The 17,523-nt window shown below is 45.5% G+C and overlaps 2 protein-coding genes and 1 pseudogene across 3 annotated transcripts; 1 reads left to right on the top strand and 2 right to left on the bottom strand.

Annotated features, from left to right (window-relative positions):
- Positions 1–612: 612 nt before the first annotated feature.
- Positions 613–5,599, bottom strand: LOC117860041 (protein PSK SIMULATOR 1). 2 transcript variants are annotated; one of them, XM_034743254.2, is made up of 13 exons: positions 5,079–5,599; positions 4,586–4,966; positions 3,994–4,319; positions 3,787–3,879; positions 3,613–3,703; positions 3,324–3,417; positions 3,115–3,212; positions 2,906–2,975; positions 2,712–2,809; positions 2,104–2,220; positions 1,942–2,018; positions 1,783–1,827; positions 613–1,684 (listed from the first exon to the last, which is right to left on the bottom strand). In XM_034743254.2, the coding sequence occupies exons 2-13, from the start codon at positions 4,913–4,915 to the stop codon at positions 1,126–1,128; spliced, it is 1,998 nt and encodes a 665-aa protein (XP_034599145.1). In that variant the 5' UTR covers positions 4,916–4,966; positions 5,079–5,599; the 3' UTR covers positions 613–1,125. The 2 variants fall into 2 exon arrangements, with proteins under 2 accessions (XP_034599145.1, XP_034599138.1); XM_034743247.2 differs by having other exon boundaries at positions 4,586–5,598.
- Positions 5,600–9,893: 4,294 nt separating this feature from the next.
- LOC117858878 (zinc finger transcription factor YY1) lies at positions 9,894–13,178 on the top strand. Its single transcript, XM_034742380.2, has 6 exons — positions 9,894–10,277; positions 10,371–10,429; positions 11,158–11,357; positions 11,465–11,554; positions 12,207–12,350; positions 12,418–13,178. The coding sequence occupies exons 1-6, from the start codon at positions 10,234–10,236 to the stop codon at positions 12,931–12,933; spliced, it is 1,053 nt and encodes a 350-aa protein (XP_034598271.1). The 5' UTR covers positions 9,894–10,233; the 3' UTR covers positions 12,934–13,178.
- A 1,031-nt stretch (positions 13,179–14,209) lies between these two features.
- On the bottom strand, positions 14,210–16,353 carry LOC140221654 (uncharacterized; annotated as a pseudogene).
- Between the last annotated feature and the right edge of the window lie 1,170 nt (positions 16,354–17,523).

Raw genomic sequence — 17,523 nt, forward strand, 5'->3', positions numbered from 1 at the left:
GCGCGTACGCCATCGGTTTCTGGACATGTGTATATACGGGCCTTCTGTTTGTTCCTGGCCGTTGGATCACCTTTGGGGGGCCACGTGATGCAGAGCCAGCCGATCTCCATTCACCCGGCTGGGGTAAGCGAATCTCATCATTTGTTGTAGGCGAACTGGGCAGTGAATCATCATGGTCCGTTCCATCTCCATGGCTCGTCAGCAATGGCGACTCTGAACTTGGATCACCAGGTCTGCTCATCATGGCCGACTCTCTCTGCCACAGCATGGGATGTTGCTTGCCAGTCGACTCGAATCCAACCAAGCTTGCTGATGCGGCAACGCTCGGCCCTGTCCCTAAACCCAGGGGTTCCTGCTGTCTTCGTCTCTGCTGCCGACGGAGCGGAGGACTGATTCCCTGTTCTTCTTCCTGACGCTCATGTTGCTCCAGCCCTGTGGAGTTCACCAGGCAACCCAACCCTTCCACAATCTGTGCGCATCTCCTGGCCTGCTGACTGATGCGTTCACCACAGCAATCTTGGACGGCTCCCCAACAACCTCAAGAGTCAAGATCATCTTGGATACTGCTGAACTTGCATTGTACTCGGGCGCATGCCTACTGCACTCTCAATATTCCACAATTCGCGGGTGTACGTATATACAGTTGCAACTTACAGGTTACACACACGAGAATTCTGCACGATTGGCACGGTTCATGTACACAAACTGACCACACAACAGATTGACGGCCAATAGTGAAAAAGAAAAAGAAGATAATAACCTGCCTATGTATGTGCTTGCAGAATTTCTGCAGGCGTTATGTATGCTACAATCTCCTACTACTAATCAACACGATCACTCACGAGATCACGGTTTCCAATATACCTAAACTTGGCCTAACCTCTCCATCCTCTTCCACCACAGTTCACACTGACAAGCCACTCACACCTTCCACTACACGGACATCCAATCCCATCGCCATGCTTACATTACACCACCTTGACCTGCCTGCGCCGCCGCGAGAACACCTGAACCTCTGAATCTTCCACGGTGCTCTGAATCCTCCACGATGCTCAGTTTATTTTCACTGCGTTGAACCAAAAAAACTCACAGTGACCAGAGTAGGTGTCCGAACATCTCACATTCTCACGGCTGCTTCTGAACATCGGTTCTGTCCATCGCGTCCACGTCCAGCGCCTTGATCCGGTCGATGTCGAAGTGAACAACCGGCGACACGGCGGGCGACCTGCTCGGCGTCAGGGGGAACACCCTGCCGCCTTGCTCCCGCGACGGGCAGTGGCTGCTGCTGCTCTTGCTCAGCCTGTCGTTCCTGCTCAGCGCAGACCTGCCACCTCCGCGTGCTGCCGTCGACAGCTCCTGGCTCTTGCTCTTCCCGGGGTTGCGTCGCCGTGTGTACACGTCCAGCAGCATCTCGCGGTCTTCTCGGGTGAGACCAGCAGCCCCCCTGGACGCTGCGGCTGAGACAGGCGATCGTGGGGCCGCGTGGCTCGACTGCGCTGGGGAACGGACGGGGGATCGGCTCGGTGACCTGCCTCCCTTGTTTGGCCTGCTGTAGCTGATGAGATGGTGCAGCCACACCACCAGGTCCAGAATGCATGCGTCTGTCTTCGCCTTGTCTGCGTGAAAGAGGGTCTCGATCTTCAGTACGTCGGGCTGGCCAGGCTGTTTTCGTGACAGATCGTTCCTGCATGAATTAGTTCGCAACCCAGATAAGAATTCTTGCATTTTGAGACTACACGTTAATACTTTGAGGAACATGTGGAAACAGGATCAGTGCATTACCCCGTGTTTGCCCACTCACCAACCCATCCGAATCCATGGTGTGCCCTGGTATAGCATCGCAAACAAGGATTAACATAAAGAAAATACCTTGAAAAAGATCAAAGTTCTGGTTGAATCTATTTTTATGTATTTATTATTTACACAGTTCAAATTGAGTACCTAGCCGTACTATTAGCAATTGGGACAATCCACTGCAACGTCTTCTCCATTGAACATCTGATTTGAGTGATTGGAACCTAAAATGGAAAAGATGCAATTTAGAAAACAAAGCTTCTGAGTAGAGGGTTGTCAAAGTGAGCGACGTTTCAAGCCTCAAAATACCTCTTCAGATTCTGAGGAAGTTAGCAATCTTGTTCGAAGAGCTGACTTGACATTTGGAGGCAGAGCTTGATAGAGTGCATCTCTTGTACTTTGAGGGGGGACAGAGCTTCGGGAAACCTTGTGTATGCAAAATCAGTTAGTAAACAGTTCCCTAGGAATGTTCAACAACTAATCGTACTAGGCGATAGTATTTGCTGAATGTATGTTTGAATGGTGCTCATTAGCAGCGTAAGTTCTGCCAGAATTACATTTATTAAGTGCAAAAGGCCAATATTCGTGTTGGCACATTTCTGTATGATGACTGATTGACCATAAAAACAGCATTCCTAAACAAAAAGTTTGGAGTTTCAGAATGTAGCAACCTAACCGCCTTTTTGAACTACTGTCCAATATGACTACAAGTTGTGAACTATGAACATGGTATCTAGAGTATAAATATATAGAATATATTTGATATGCTATATAGAACATATTTGATATGCTAGTTTCAAAATAACCCAATAGTTGACAATTTGAATATGGAAAATAAATGCAGTCAACCAATATGGACACTTGCAAAAGTGAATATCAGGTAGCAAAATATATTTGACTAACCACAAGAAACTTACAATGTTGTCAATCTGAGAAATGATATTAGCATAGTGAAGAGAGAGGCCAGCAGAGCCTAACGTTTGACGGCTCTCTTGGGATTCATTTGACTCGCCATCTACAGGAACCAAAAACACATAACAGACAAGCCAATAGTAATTAGGTGGTAACCTTGGCTGGTTCAATGATAAAGGGAATGAGCGAATGAGCTTACCACAATGCCCAAAAGTATCTTGAATCTCAACATGTAAGAAGTGGACAATATCTACAAGCTTCTCCATGACCTACAAATAGGAGGTAAAATTAGCTATTCATGTTGCCCATTAAGCAGAGACTATCAGAAAATTTTCATCTGCACACTTCCTATTGTGCTCGTCATCTGCACACTTCCTATTGTGCATGATTTCAATATAAATTACTTACATCGTCAAGAATCTTAGACCAAAGAGACTTTTTCTTCAAACTATGTACATGCTTCCTCTGGCTCTTCAGTTCTTGTCTGATAATCTGAACAGTGTCCCCTGTTCATTCATGGCAGACAATTATAAGTTTGATGAGAATCAGAGAATTGGATTGGCAGCAAAATAGCATCTGAAGCTACAAGGCTGATACATGGATGAACATGGAAATACCTCTTTCAAATGTAACTGATCTTTTCTCTTCCTCCAATTTACGGCGATAATCTTGCTCAAACCTATCCAAGGCATGTAATTCATGGTAGAGATCCTATGAAACAACAAGTGAGATAGCAATTGAATCAGAAAAAAAACTAGAATGAATAGCAACTGAATCAGAAACTGATAGAGAAAGCAGACAGATAGCATGATCTACAAACATTAGTAAATAACAAAGAAATGTAACCATACGCGGTTTCTTTTCTGTAAAAGCACTAAAAGCTTTATCAAAGTATGTGATACTCACACCAGTGTATCGAACAAGGGTCATCAGTCGCTGCATATCTGCTTTTGCCATTTCTTTTAATTCTGGTTGGGGTGTAATTTCTGACTCTAGCCTGGAAACAAACACAAGAATAGCTAGTGAGATCATTATAATTGGATATCAATGATTAAGGCATGTAAACAGTGAGAAGCCTACTTGGAGAAATAACGATCTAGGTTGTGCCACTGAGGATCTTTGCAACGATTCCCAAATCTTATGACTTCTCGTGAAAATACTCTCAGCTCTTGCCTGCAAAGATGTGGCCAGAATGAAACGTTTCATTCTTTGGGAACATGAAACTTGGGAACAACATCTGCTAAACCATAACACAGAATCAAAATGTTAATACATCTGTTGACAGACCTCTTGTCAGCTGCAGCGATCCTCATCAGATCATCCATGTCGCTTGAAACTAAACGTTGTACACCTTCTGATAGAAGGACAGTGTCTTTCAAATACTTCAAGCTTTCTTTTGACAAAGACTGCATGAGGCTCATGCCCTTCACTATTGTGTTTGCAACCTCAAATGCAAGGATTGAGATTTTGTTCCCCTTTGTTGTTGGTGCTGACACGAACCCCCCGCCAGGGCTCAAACTTGACATGCTGCTACTCAGATTATCGAGAACCTCCACTGCTTTCCCAAGTCCAGAGGTACTCTTTCTACCTAGTGCTAAGCCTATATCTGAAACCTGAAAGAACAGTCAAGAAAAACAAAAGCATTATGAAACCTGGCAAAACAAGCTCCCTCTGAACTATATAAACCATGCCAGAATTCACAACTCACTATGACAATGTCTCATGCTACAATATAAAAACTTAGTGGTTAGTGCCTCTGATTACAAACAAGATCAAGAAGTGACATTATTTTCAGCAATGCCATGACACACAATGTAATACAGGACTAACCACACTTAATGCACAATTATTCAATACATTTTCAGAAGGAAAGGCTTGCCTTGCTCGGACCAGCCTTGCTGGAGGTGCTTCTCCTGGGTTTTCCGGCCTTAGACTTCCCCGACTCGGCACGCATCAAATGCGGCGGCTCCTTCGAGGAGTGACGAGCCTTGTTGCCCGTGGACGGCGGCGGCGAACCCTTCTCAGAGAGACGAGACCACTGATCGCTCACCAGCTCAGGCTCTGCCGCCTCCTCGACGGGCGCCGTCCTGTTCTTACCGGAAGCCGAGAAGGCCCTGAACTCCTGCTCCACCACGAACCCCATTGCCCGGAACGAGAGCTCCGTCGGCGACTTGTCCCCGGCGATCCCCGCCGAGCACACGCCGCCCATGGCGACCAATGCCGACTCGTCAATAAGTCAAATCTCTCCACCAGCCGAGCACTGCAAGATGCGAAATTGGCGGCGAATTCGCTCAATCCCACCCAACGCTGGAATCCGTCGCCGGCGATAACAAACAAATAACCGAACGCCGCAAAGATCGAACCAACTTTACCCACGAGTCGTCGAGTTGACGACGCGCTCACCGGAGAAAAAAATCAACGCCAACAAGAGGAAGGTGACAACCTTCAACAAACCAAGAACCAAGGGGGGAATGCGCCCTTTCGAGCAGCAAACAAGGGAAGAGAATAGAAGGTATCAACCACCGGGCCAGTACCGATCGGAAGGAAGAAGACAAGGCAGCCCAACCCCAGTCGGCTAATTCCGCCGCCGATTAGTCAAGAAAAGGCGGCGTCAGAGCGACGGGAGGCAGATAAAAGATTAGACTTTTGACGCGACCCAACCGCCGTGGAAAACAGACGCACGAGGAGGGAGGGAAGGGCGCTCCGGACCCAAGCAGGGCCGGGGCGCCACCAGCGTCGGCGTCGACAGGCACCTCCCACCGGCGGCGTTGATGGCGGCGGCCGGACGGGTAGGAATCGCGTGGCTTTCGGTGGTTGCTCCGATGTGGATTTGATCGGAGAGGGGACACGGACGCGCTTGCTTGCTTGTGTTTTCGTCTTTTCCGTGCCCGAATATTTTTTAAGGAATATACAATGGAGAATGGGCAAAGTCCACGGTCGGGAGGGGTTTATTAAATGCAGGGTCTGTCAGCCCACCGCAGCTGTGACTTTTCGTGGGATTTGACTTTCCGCTCTCTGTCGACCATCCACCTGTTTTTAAGCCCCCGATGTGTAACTCTGAATTTTCTTTTGGTAGACATGAAATTTGGAGATAATGCAGTGACATTTCTTAATATTTGAAAATCACATTCTCATCTGTTTTGTTTTGTTGAGTTGACTGTCCATTTGATGAGTAATGTCATTCTAGTAGTTTAGACAAGAATTCAACATGCATTCTATTAAATGAAGTTTCTGTCTCTTTACTCAGCACAATTCTGAGGTAATGCGGAGAAATTTCTTAATATTTGAAAACCAGTCTCATCTATTCACATTTGTCTTGTTGAGTTTTTTTTATAACAATCTGTATTGTTGAGTTGACTGTCATTCGAATAGTTTAGATAAGAATAGTTTAAAAGAAATTTGTCGCCCTGCTTGACACAGCCGCTACGGCTACGCTGCGGTTGTGACTGCAGCAGCCACAACAGAAGCCAGAAGTCGCTATAGCACAGTTGCTTTTTCAACAACTGCTCCTAGCCAGCTAGTCGAACTGCAAGCAGCTGTGCTGCTATTTTGGTATGCAACCGAATGGCAGGGCTGCACAGGCAGCATAGTTGCAGCAGCCGCCGCTCAAATGAGCTATAGCCAGCAGATCCTCTGGGCCTTAGAGATAACCTATTTTAAATTTTAAAGAGATCTTGAAGAAATATAATTACATACTACTCCCTCCGTTCCAAATTATGGTTGTTTTGGCTTTTCTAGATGCATAGACATTATTATGCATTTAGACATAGGGTATATCTAAGTGCATAACAAAGTCTATGAATTTAAAAAAAGTTAAAACGACTTATAATTTGGAACGGATAGAGTAAGCAGGTTCAATCTCTTTTAAGCGTTTGGATAGATCACAAGAGATCACAAGAAAAACAAAGAAATTCTAAAGGATTTTAAGCCACGACGAAGTTATCTTTTTTTTCACTAGTTGATCGGACATGGCGTCTTCTATTACCCACCGACAAATGTGCCTATATACAAGAACCGTCATTAACTAGTAGTTGCTGCATTGAATTTCTCGTTCTTTGTGCATAGGAATTTTACCAAAAGAACCAAGTGGATGCTAGAAATCCTTGAAATCAGCATGCAAATATGGAGCACCGTTCGTGTTCCGTGCAAACCAAACAATAGGATAGGAACAATTCCTTTGTAAACAGTATTTCTAAAAAAACTGCAATTTAAAGTACCCCTCATAGAAATATAAACTATAAGGAATGTAGCAAAAAGTGTTGTTTGGTTGTTCACCCGATTTTGTATGAATTTCAAAAGAGAGGATATATGACCCCTGCATAAAAAGGCATCACATTGTCAACACGTGGATAGAGATGAAGCTATAAATTATACAAGGAGAAGGCCAACAACTAACACTTTCGCAATGCATGAATAAATAGTGACTTCCATGGTAATTTAATTAGCAAATATATGTGTAAACAAAGAGTGTACATGGAGCTTGCCATGCCCCCAAGGTTCCCTACTAGTAGGTCTATCCCTATTATACGGAACGACTATACACCGTGAGCGGCTGTTGATAACATATATATTTCACTCGAGGAAAAGAGATTACAGAGAGCATATGGTGCGGAGCACCCACCCTTGCTTCCCCACTTTTGTTTTTTCTATTTTTTTTCTCTTGGTGCATAACTTGTTTAATTTGTCCATTTACCAAAATCATGACATCCACTTCCTGTGTTGAAAACGGACGTCGATAAATATTTTTTTACTTTTGTTTGCCCCGTTTGCATTTTGTATTGAAGAGAAAACAAAAATAAGACTGGAATTGGAATCGGGTTAACGGAGAGAGAGAGGATGGAAAAAGGTGCGGCTATTTCCCACCCATTTTTTTAGGACTCTGTCTTCATCCAAAAAAAATCCCATATTCATCCCTTTTTATATTCCCCAATACATGTCCAATATCGAGTAATCCATGAGTCCCCAACAGCCCAACCAACTCCAATTATCCAAGGCCACTAGCCCAGCTAGGCAAAGAGGCACAATACCAAGCTTGCACAGTAGTTTGTGTTGACTCATAAGTTTTGTATTGAAACATATGATCTTGGCTTTAAGTTCCTCCTAGTTTGCACCCATTTTCACGATATTCCTATCTGCATTTGTTTGTTTTCTTATACACATATGACTAGTCCAAGACTCCAAGTGTCCGGCTCTCATTTCCATTTTTGGTGATAAAATACAAACATGAAAATTGTTAAGGGGTTTTTTCTGCCATTCCCATCCATTTTCATCCCTCTTTGTTGGCCACGAATGTTTTTTATTTGCTGCTAGGTGTTAGTGATAATACTCGTACTCTTTTTTTTTATTTTACAGCAAACTTTTCTCTATTTCTTTTTACTCTATAATATTGAAGTGTCCAACTGCAATATCACATTTAATACTATGCTGCTCCATGCAATAATTAACTATGCACTTATATTTTTATTTCAGTATCTCAATAGAGATGACAATTCAATATTTTTGTGATGTATTCAAACTTACTCTCATTGTAAAAATCCATTATTTTGAGGTATGATTTGTCTTGTTCTAGTAGTAAAAATTTATTTCTCTTGGTATCTTTTGCATTATTGTAGAAGTAAAAAATTATTGTTATTTGCTATGTTATAGATTGTTGCAGAAGTGAAATTATATTAGTTTATAGTATATTTGATTGTAGTTTTAGTGAAAATTCATTGGTTCATGGTATTTTTTATTGTTTTGAATGTACAAACAATAATTTCATATTTTCTAAAATCATTTGACATATATTTTTATTTTCTCTCCCTATATACTTTTTTCTATTATTGGAATATTCCTTTGTGTTTTTAAGTGGAACAACACGTGATCTACATGTTCAAATCCTTTCCCCATTTTAGTGATTTTTGTTTTAGTTTTTGCGAATATTATTTGAGCCTGACTTAAAAGCCTTAGTATATCCTAATCAAATGTGTGGTCAATGTTTGGACTTCTAAAACATCATCCAATTGTTTTTTATTTTTTTTTATCATGGCATGGGTCATTATATAGTTAGACAAATTTAACATCCTAACAAAGCACAACATGTCACACTCTTAAATTGCATTCCCTCTCTTTGGGTCTCAATTATAATCTTGTCAATAGTTACTGAAAGTGAAGGCAACAATGAAAATGTGAAATGATTGCAACATCACAAAACAATAACATGCCACATCATAAAATCAAACCATTGTGACCTCATAAAATACCCATTGCGATACAAAAAATACTTATTACATACATGACTAATCTTCTGGATGTCCTCTGCTAGCCTCCACTCTCTAGTGAGTTGATGTGGCAATTGCCTTCTACAACAATCTATAAACTGTAGAAAGAGAAAAGGGAGAGGGAATTTGATGTCCTCATTGGATCAAGCTACCCACTGCCTAGAGGCTTTCTAGGTTGCTCAAATTGGCACCAATTGCCATCTTAAGACCCCCTTTACCTATCTATGCTAGTTTGGGTGTTGAATAGAGTGTGAAACTATCGGGTCAAAGTGACAATTGACTGCAATGTTAAGAGAGAGTAGAATGAATGAGGTAGATTGACAAGCAACTCCAAGGACATTCTAAATTACCCGTTGCATAAGAGCAACATGAAAATGCTCATGTTTATGTATGCGTGGAGCAAGTATGAGCGAATGAATCGAGATGGGATGGATAAGAACGAGCGGTTAGGATGAGTGAGGGAGGGCCACTCATTTGAGATGTGTAGCAAGCGTGAAAAAACAACTAATTCATTTGGATGAAAATTTCAGATCGGGTTAGTTTTTTTTCTATTTGTGGGCCCACAGAGCATTGGTAGAATTAAAGCACGGATGTGAAAAATAGCTAACTCGCTCGAATAAAAATTTCGGGTTCGGCTAGTTTCTTTACCATTTTAACTAAAGTAGATCCATATGGATGAACTTGTATACGTTCCCGACTTGTACGTGTTTAAAAAAGGTTCAGGCAGAGACTGCATTTTCTAGACAAAAAACCGAGCTGTTTGGGCAAAATTCGTGTGTTTCAATATTTTTTAACAACCATCCGTTTTTTTTTATCCCGCCAAGCCAACGACCCCGTCACAAACTTGTCCAGTCCCCATTGGCCATTGTTCAGCACCACGGAAGACGAAGCGCAGCCGCACCACCCCCGGAAAAAGGCAGGAGATTGAGAGAGAAACGCAGTGGCTTGATCGGACGCCCCACACCCCCACCGTGTCGCGTTGGGAGTCGGACGGCGCGGGCAATGGCATCCATAGCCATACATCTTCTCGCGGAGGATGCTGGGGCGGTCACCACCATGCCCTTGCTGCCCAGCTGCCCCCATCGCAAGTTCGCAACGCACCAAGGGAGGACTCCGCCTCGTGCTCCTCGCTTCCTCCTCCTCCTAGTCGTCTTACCCACCCGTACCACCCCTCCCCACCCTGCTCCCCTTTCCTTCCCCAATTCCCAATCCCTAGCCCTCGCCCTCTCCTCCTCCTCCTCCGCCGCCGCCTCCGCCGGACCCGGAGATGCAGGCCGCCGCCCGCCGCCGCTTCCGGTGGGTCAAAGAGTGGTGAGTTCCCGTTCCCGTCGTCTATCCGTCTCCTCCCATCGGGAGCCCCCGCCCCGTTGCCGCGATTTCGATCTGACCTGTTTGTCTCTCCAGGGTCCCGCAGGACCTGGTCGTCGCCGGAGGCCCCTGCGCGCTCTTCAAGTGGGTGCGAGGTACGCTCCCGCCGCTGATTGCTTGCTGCCCTCCTCCCTGTTGCTGCTGCTTCTGTAAAAATGCAGCCTTTCAGAGTGCTACCGTAGTGTAATGTCATACTGCTGTGACGGTAGAGAATTGCCGTCGGCTTTAGCAGACACTGCTTTGCTTGATTAGTACTTCGTCACTAGTAATTCATACATATCTGTGTGAATTCCCAATTCCTTGTGGATACTATGTAAGACCAACCGACCAAGCAAAAGCTGCAGTCTTTTCCTGTTTCTTGTGCTGGTTGCACATATGTGTAGCTTCTAGCTTGTAATGCTTTTGGAGCGGTCATGTGGGAGTATTGTTGAGTTTCTCTCATACTTTTGTAGATTTCAGTAGGACAGTACCTATATATATCCATCAGTCGCAAACTAAGAGTAGTAAGTTCAGTTGAAGCAACTACTGGAGAACTTACGTTTTATTTTGGAGATTGTCATCAGCATGGTAAATGAGTTCTCTTGGATTGCTGACACTTCCTGACTGGTGTCGACAATGCCATGCACGCTGCAACTTATATTTATGAGCAGTGTGGAGTTCTCATGCAATCTGCCACTAAGTACATAGTTGAATTCTTTATTGATATGCTGCTTGTTTTTTTGACTGTTAACTATGAACTAGTTGGATTATTTCTTGTGCTCTTTGTTTCACGATATAGTGTTTTCATTTCTGCTGTTAATATTTTTATTGCACTTATCTGCAGAGGATAGACTAGCAGCTTTGAAAGCTAAGGACAAGGAACAGGGGGCAGAATCTGCAACACCTGAACCGAACACCGAGGTTCTCTTCCTGTGCAGCTATGAAGGATGTGGGAAGACGTTTTTTGATGCAGGGGCTCTTCGGAAGCATGCTCATGTCCATGGGGAGAGACAATATATCTGTCACTATGACAACTGTGGCAAGGTATTATTCATTGCTCCTACCTACGTACCAGAGTAGTTTTCAGATTGTGGTGACATCGCGCTATGAGTTGCTTAACTAATGTTTTCCCACTGAATTTGATTTTGCAGAAATTCTTAGATAGCTCGAAATTGAAGAGGCATTTTCTTATTCATACAGGAGAAAAGAACTTTGTGTGCCCTCATGAAGGCTGTGGGAAGGTAATCACCATCTCCTCTCCATTATATTTGTTACTCTTTTCTTGAATGCAGTTTAATTTCAAAAATGTACGAAAATGTGTATGCTTTCTCATTTGTAGCAAGAATACTTTATCACGCAGAAGTAAATTAGTGCTGGATAGAGAAAACCTTGATTCTCGGTTGCTTTTGCAGTGCAACTCTTTACTGGTAGCTTTGATTATTTTCTTTTTTTTTTCCACTGGCTGCATTAAGCTTTTGCTGCAGTCTCTTTTTTTTTCCTGGATTTAATAAATGCACTACTGATGCTCCACATAAGTTTACATAATATTCTGTTTCAACATTAGTTATTGTTGTAATATCTGTAGATCTGCATCCTATCGTGGACCACTACTCCTGGAAAATTACGCACTAATCTCTTGTGCAATCCAGCATAAAATGCTTAAACAATTCCCAGAATATACTAGATGTAGGGTGGATGAAGACACATGCCAATTCGAAGTAGCAGTACTAACAAGAGACTTGCTCTTTGTCTCTGGTATCTTTTTGCTAGAAGCTTTTCTTGATGCATGATAGCATGGGGATGCATGGCAGCTTTTTTGCATCTTTTATTATAAGTATTTATTGTTTATTAGGCAATGTGTGTTATTAATGTGCTCTGTTTTGGTTATCACAGGCTTTTTCATTAGATTTTAATTTGAAGGCGCACATGAAAACTCATTCTGCGGATAACTATCATGTGTGCCAGTACCCAGAGTGTGGCAGAAGATTTACACAAGAATCGAAACTAAGAGCTCATATCAGGTCACAACATGAAAAAGTAAGATCTCTTACTATATGTGAATTTCTACTTGTGAAAGAAATATATTCTAATGAGATCACTATAGGTTGTTGGCCTACAGAATCCAGGTGTGTCAACCGTGAACCACAATGCCCTAGGAGATTATCATCAGCCCCCTAAGCCAGTAAAGGCTTCTGCAACTCCTCCAGCTCCCTCAGCCGAGCGCCCTTATGTCTGCCCTTATGATGGCTGCGACAAGGCATACATTCATGAGTACAAGCTGAACCTCCATTTGAAAAAAGAGCACCCCAACCACTACCAGGACAATGGTCCTCAAAGCGCTGCCCCTTCTTCAAAGCGCTCCATCTCGAAGAGTTCCCACAGAAGCAAGCCGGACATCACCGCTAGGATTCCACCGCCCAAGATTCCAAAGCGCAAAGGAGGGTACGCAGCACCATTGCCTGCGGTGACTGCCCCCGAGGAGCACCAGTGGTCAAGGAAAGCGACGTACGAGGATGACAGCGAGGAGACCGAGGAAGAGGGGGACAACAATGTTGGGGATGCATGGAGATACAGCAAACCTGCTAGCAGCGACGACGAGGAAACTGAAGACGAAGAATGAGCTGCTAGCGCCCATTCGTCGTTCAGTAGCTGTGGATATAATTTACAGACTTTGGGGGGGGATATAGTTTCGCATACATGTACAATGTTAAAAATAAGGCTGACTTGTTAGTAGACAACAGAGGTTTTAGTTGGCCTGCCCCTTTCAAGTAGACGTCTCATGACTTCATCAGAAAGTATAATGGGTCATTGTTCCTGTTCGTTTGTGTCTGTCTTTTGGTTTAATGCCATGAATGAGTTAGTGTAGCCCTGATCCAGTACTTGACAGTTGATCTAGTCAGCCTTACATTTTTGTAATCTCTGCAGATTAACAGAGCGAACTAGAAAATTGGCCTGTTGCGCCATCGCTAGAGCGTGTGCGTCCAGGGGTTTGGCATGAGTTTCAATTTCACGCCGTGCCGTGGTCAGGCTTTCCGGAAATTCGCGGTGACTGGTGAGAGTGAGACAACCTCAAAGAGGGACGAGCCGGGCGGCACCGGCGCTGACTGAGGTCGTTGCTCACCCACGCAGACGTGGCGCTGGGCCTTGCTGGCGCCATCCTCGGTGGCATCTCGACGCCGGCGGGGCTTCTCTTCGGCCGCGGCATCGCCTCTTCGTGACCATCGATCGTCTACCTGATCCTCTTGGTGCAGTAACTACATGGCGCTGAAATTTTACCGTAGCCCAACCCCCAAAGTTGGAAAAGGATGAGATAAGAGCATCGTTAGACGAATAAAGAGAAGCAACCATGACTAGATCCTCGTTTTTCCTTTGGTACTATGCTTAATGCACCAGTGCGGCTCGGACCTGTGAACGGGGAGTATGAATGCGTGTTCATGTCTACATTATTGACAAATCATACCGAGATGAACAATTTCCTGCACGCTCGTCTATGTCGTTCTTATAGTATTCTTGGTCAACATTGGGCAGCATTTCATCACAATAGGTACATGATATCTACTGTTCCAAAATATAGGTTGTTTTAACTTTTTAAGTCAAACTAACTTTGACCTAGTTTGCAGAAAAATACACTAACACCTACAACATCAAATTAATTTCATTAAATTTCCTAGTTTTTCTAATTTGATGCATATTAAAATCGCCAACTATATATATTCTATCCAACTCAATTTGCGAGATCTATATCTTGCCATTTCACCTGGCTATGCTTACTACAGACTTTAATGTTAACTGCGACATCAATGACTCTGATATAGTTACAGTAGAGCACACAGATTCATCCAACAAAAGCTTAACGATGAATTATGGACCAGGTAACCGTAACCTTCACACGCATCTCAGTGGCACCGACAGTAATCCCCACCGTTCTCCCTTGGAATGAATCTAATGTCACATTCAGATTTACCATCCCAGTCTTTGCAGCAAATATCAGCATACCCTCCAAATACCGGTCGCATAAGGGCACGTTCAACAGTTTAGACGGCTGCCGTCTGCAAGTACTGGTCATGTTATATAGAGATAACAATACAAACAACTTATACAATGGGTTATTTGTTAGACCATCTGCAACCTAATTAATTCTTTATATAGATTCATAAATCAAGGTGATCAAATATGGTTTGGGAGCACGAGCCCTCGTACAATGGTGCTGGAGTGGGCGATATGACTTGGGAGCACGAGCTCCCGTCGTCTCTTTGCAAAGAGACAACGCGCCCATCTCTGGACTGAATCGAGGGAGTTTTTGCAAAAATAGCGTCTCCCAGACGGCGAAAAGACGAACGTCGTACGTGACCTACGTCGGATAGCTCCGTTTCCATCGCAAGTCATGTCAGCAGCCACTTTGCTGTCATAAATCACAAGCCTGTTCTGGATGCTTGTGGTGTAGGCAGTGATTTGTCCATCAAAATCTCCTGGTCTAACTTCAATTGCAATAGCAGCCTCCACTGCACGTCTCACAACTACACACATCAGCTCCACCGTACTGAGCCTGCAGGTAGCAAGTGATTCTCTTTCAACCTCACATTTCTCCAACATTCGACGTGCCGTGCCATACAAGACTCCTTTACTAAGTTGTCTATCCTGCCCTCCATGATCCTGACCTTCAGATCAGTCTCAACATAAATATCATTGATTAACATGAGTCCTCGTTTCGGGCCAGTCAAGATCAATTATTCATCCTACAAAAAGTTTACATGATAGGTTAGTGGTACATATAGTGCTCCAGTCAAACTAGAAGTAGAAGAATTCTAGCTAGCCACTGTATGCGGAACTGTTACTATGGATGAAACTGTTAACGACTGATGCTATAATTATATAATTATGTTGTAGGTCTCCACATGCTGTGTAGCTAGCATCATTAATGTCAATCAGAAGCCGCATTTGGACCATCTAGTTCTACTGCTTTACTACCATTCACCTACCAGATCATGGATCAAAAGCCACTTGTGTCTATAAACAAGCACTAAAATGAACATATGTGCTTCATTGTGAACATCTTAATTTTATTAAGACTATGATACAGCCATCTGATCATTGATCACTGACGTGTAAAGTTTCAACTTTAGCACCGTGTGAACTTAGAACGAGAACATGTTTTGTTGAAACGAAGGATGCGTATCATTTGGACAAACAGGGAGTTGCATATGTTACTGAATAATAAAAATCGATTGCAGGGAAGTCACATATGTTTAATGACCTACCAGATTATGGATCGCAATTAAGCTAGCCACTTGTGTCTCTAAACAAGAACGAAAATGTATAACCGAACGAGAAATGAGGATGCGTATCATATCAAAAGGGAAGTAGGGGAACTGCGCATGTTTGCTGACAGTCAAATTTGTACCTCAGAGCCGATGAATTGGCAATTGTCTCTATCACGGCGGAAGAGATAAACACACTTTTCGTCAAGGCAGTCTCTGGCGATGAGAGTGCCATAGACATGGATCGGGAAGCCCACATCCGAGGAGACAATCTTCAGGGAGAAGATGTTTACTGATGCACTTGTGCTGTATGGCTTTGCGCACGGTTTGCTGCATGTATCGGCTCGGACCAAGGGGCGCTGTGGACAAAATCAAAGGAATTAGGCTAGATTATCCACAAATTAGAATCAAGGAATAGCACATTTCAGCATTATTAGACAACAATCGATAGATCATATATACGCAGTAGACTAGTAGTAGAATGCACGTGACCAGTGAGTCAGAACCGAATTGAGGAAGAAGGCATGCATCTTACACTCCTCGTCGAGGTCGAATGTTGGGTGGTCAACGTAGTAACATCGGTTGCAGTAGGCGCCCTCCTGCTTGGGGTCGAAGTCGAGGATCCGGGCCCTGCCTCGGTGCCACAGAACCCTGCGCGCCATCTGTTTCGCCACCGACGACGGCACTCCCTCCTCCCGCGCGCGCTGCTCCATCTCGCGCGCCTGCTCCAGCACTTCCTGCCTCCGCCTCTCCGCCTCCGCCGCCCGCTCGGGCTCGGTCATGCCTGGGAAATCATCATCCTTCACCTCGACATCAGCCCAGATCGAGGCGGCGAGCTCCGCCGCGGCCGCCATGATCAAGATGCCGCCGGAGGATGATGGCCCGCCCCCGCTCCCCAGCGCGCCGCTCCGCCACCCGTCGCCGGCGTCGCCAGCCCCGGCGGCGCCGCCCAAGCTCCTCTGCCGCCAGTCAGCACGCGTACTCGTGCAGACCCCAAACGCCGCTACATTCACTCCACCCCCGCTGCCCCTCGCGTCCAGCCCCCCCTCCTAATCGCGTTCGCCTGATCCAGATCTGGATCTTCGTCCTGCTGCACCTGGTGCCCGATCCCAGCAGCCCTTCCCACGCTCGCCTCTGTACTGGACGGAGACCCCTCCTCCCCCACCGCCGCGCACCTGCCGGGCCAGATCCTGGGAGGATCTCGTCGTCCCTGACACGCCAAACCAGGTCCCAACCTACGCGGAAGTGGTACGGCGGGGGGCGACCGCCTTCACCTCGCCGCCTATCTCACAACAACCAGGGCCGCGCCAGCTCAAATCCACCATCTCCATCCCGCCAAGGAGCAGTTACTACCCTCGCCAACCCCGTCGTCCTCCGGGCGTCAATCCGAGCAGTTATGGCCGTCTACGTCACCATGCCTCTACGCGGCCCGAGCAGCGGATTCACTCCTACAGGATCCGCCAGGGATCTCCCTCTGGCGCCACGCCTCGTCGTCCAGCCAGCCAGAGGAGTAATGCCCCCCCCCCCCCCGCCGGCCCCCGCCCTCGAGCCCCGAGCACCAGCGCCTCCGACGCGACATCCACTCTGACTCTAAGCCTGGATGGACCCCCGTCAGCCGGCGTAAGCGGAAAGAGCGTGAGCAGCAGCTTCTTCCTACGACCCCCAGCCGCGGCCGGGCTGCCAGACATTCAAAGCACTCCTCATCCATTGCCAACCACCAATTCTCCACTGCTGGGAACTCTGCTTTCCTCCTGAAGACAAAAGGGCGCTGCTTCAGGTGTCTCGGCCGTGACCACAAGGCTAGCGCGTGCAGAGACCCCATCCGGTGCCTGCGCTGCTTCCGCTCGGGACACAAGCAAGGAACCTGCCGAGCGGTTCTACGCTCACAGGCTGCTCCCCCGTCGCGATGCCAGTCACGCCGACGGGAGCTGCGCCCACCACCGCCTAGCCTC

Source organism: Setaria viridis, chromosome 1 (genome assembly GCF_005286985.2).
Source record: "Setaria viridis chromosome 1, Setaria_viridis_v4.0, whole genome shotgun sequence".
Classification (NCBI taxonomy): domain Eukaryota; kingdom Viridiplantae; phylum Streptophyta; class Magnoliopsida; order Poales; family Poaceae; genus Setaria; species Setaria viridis.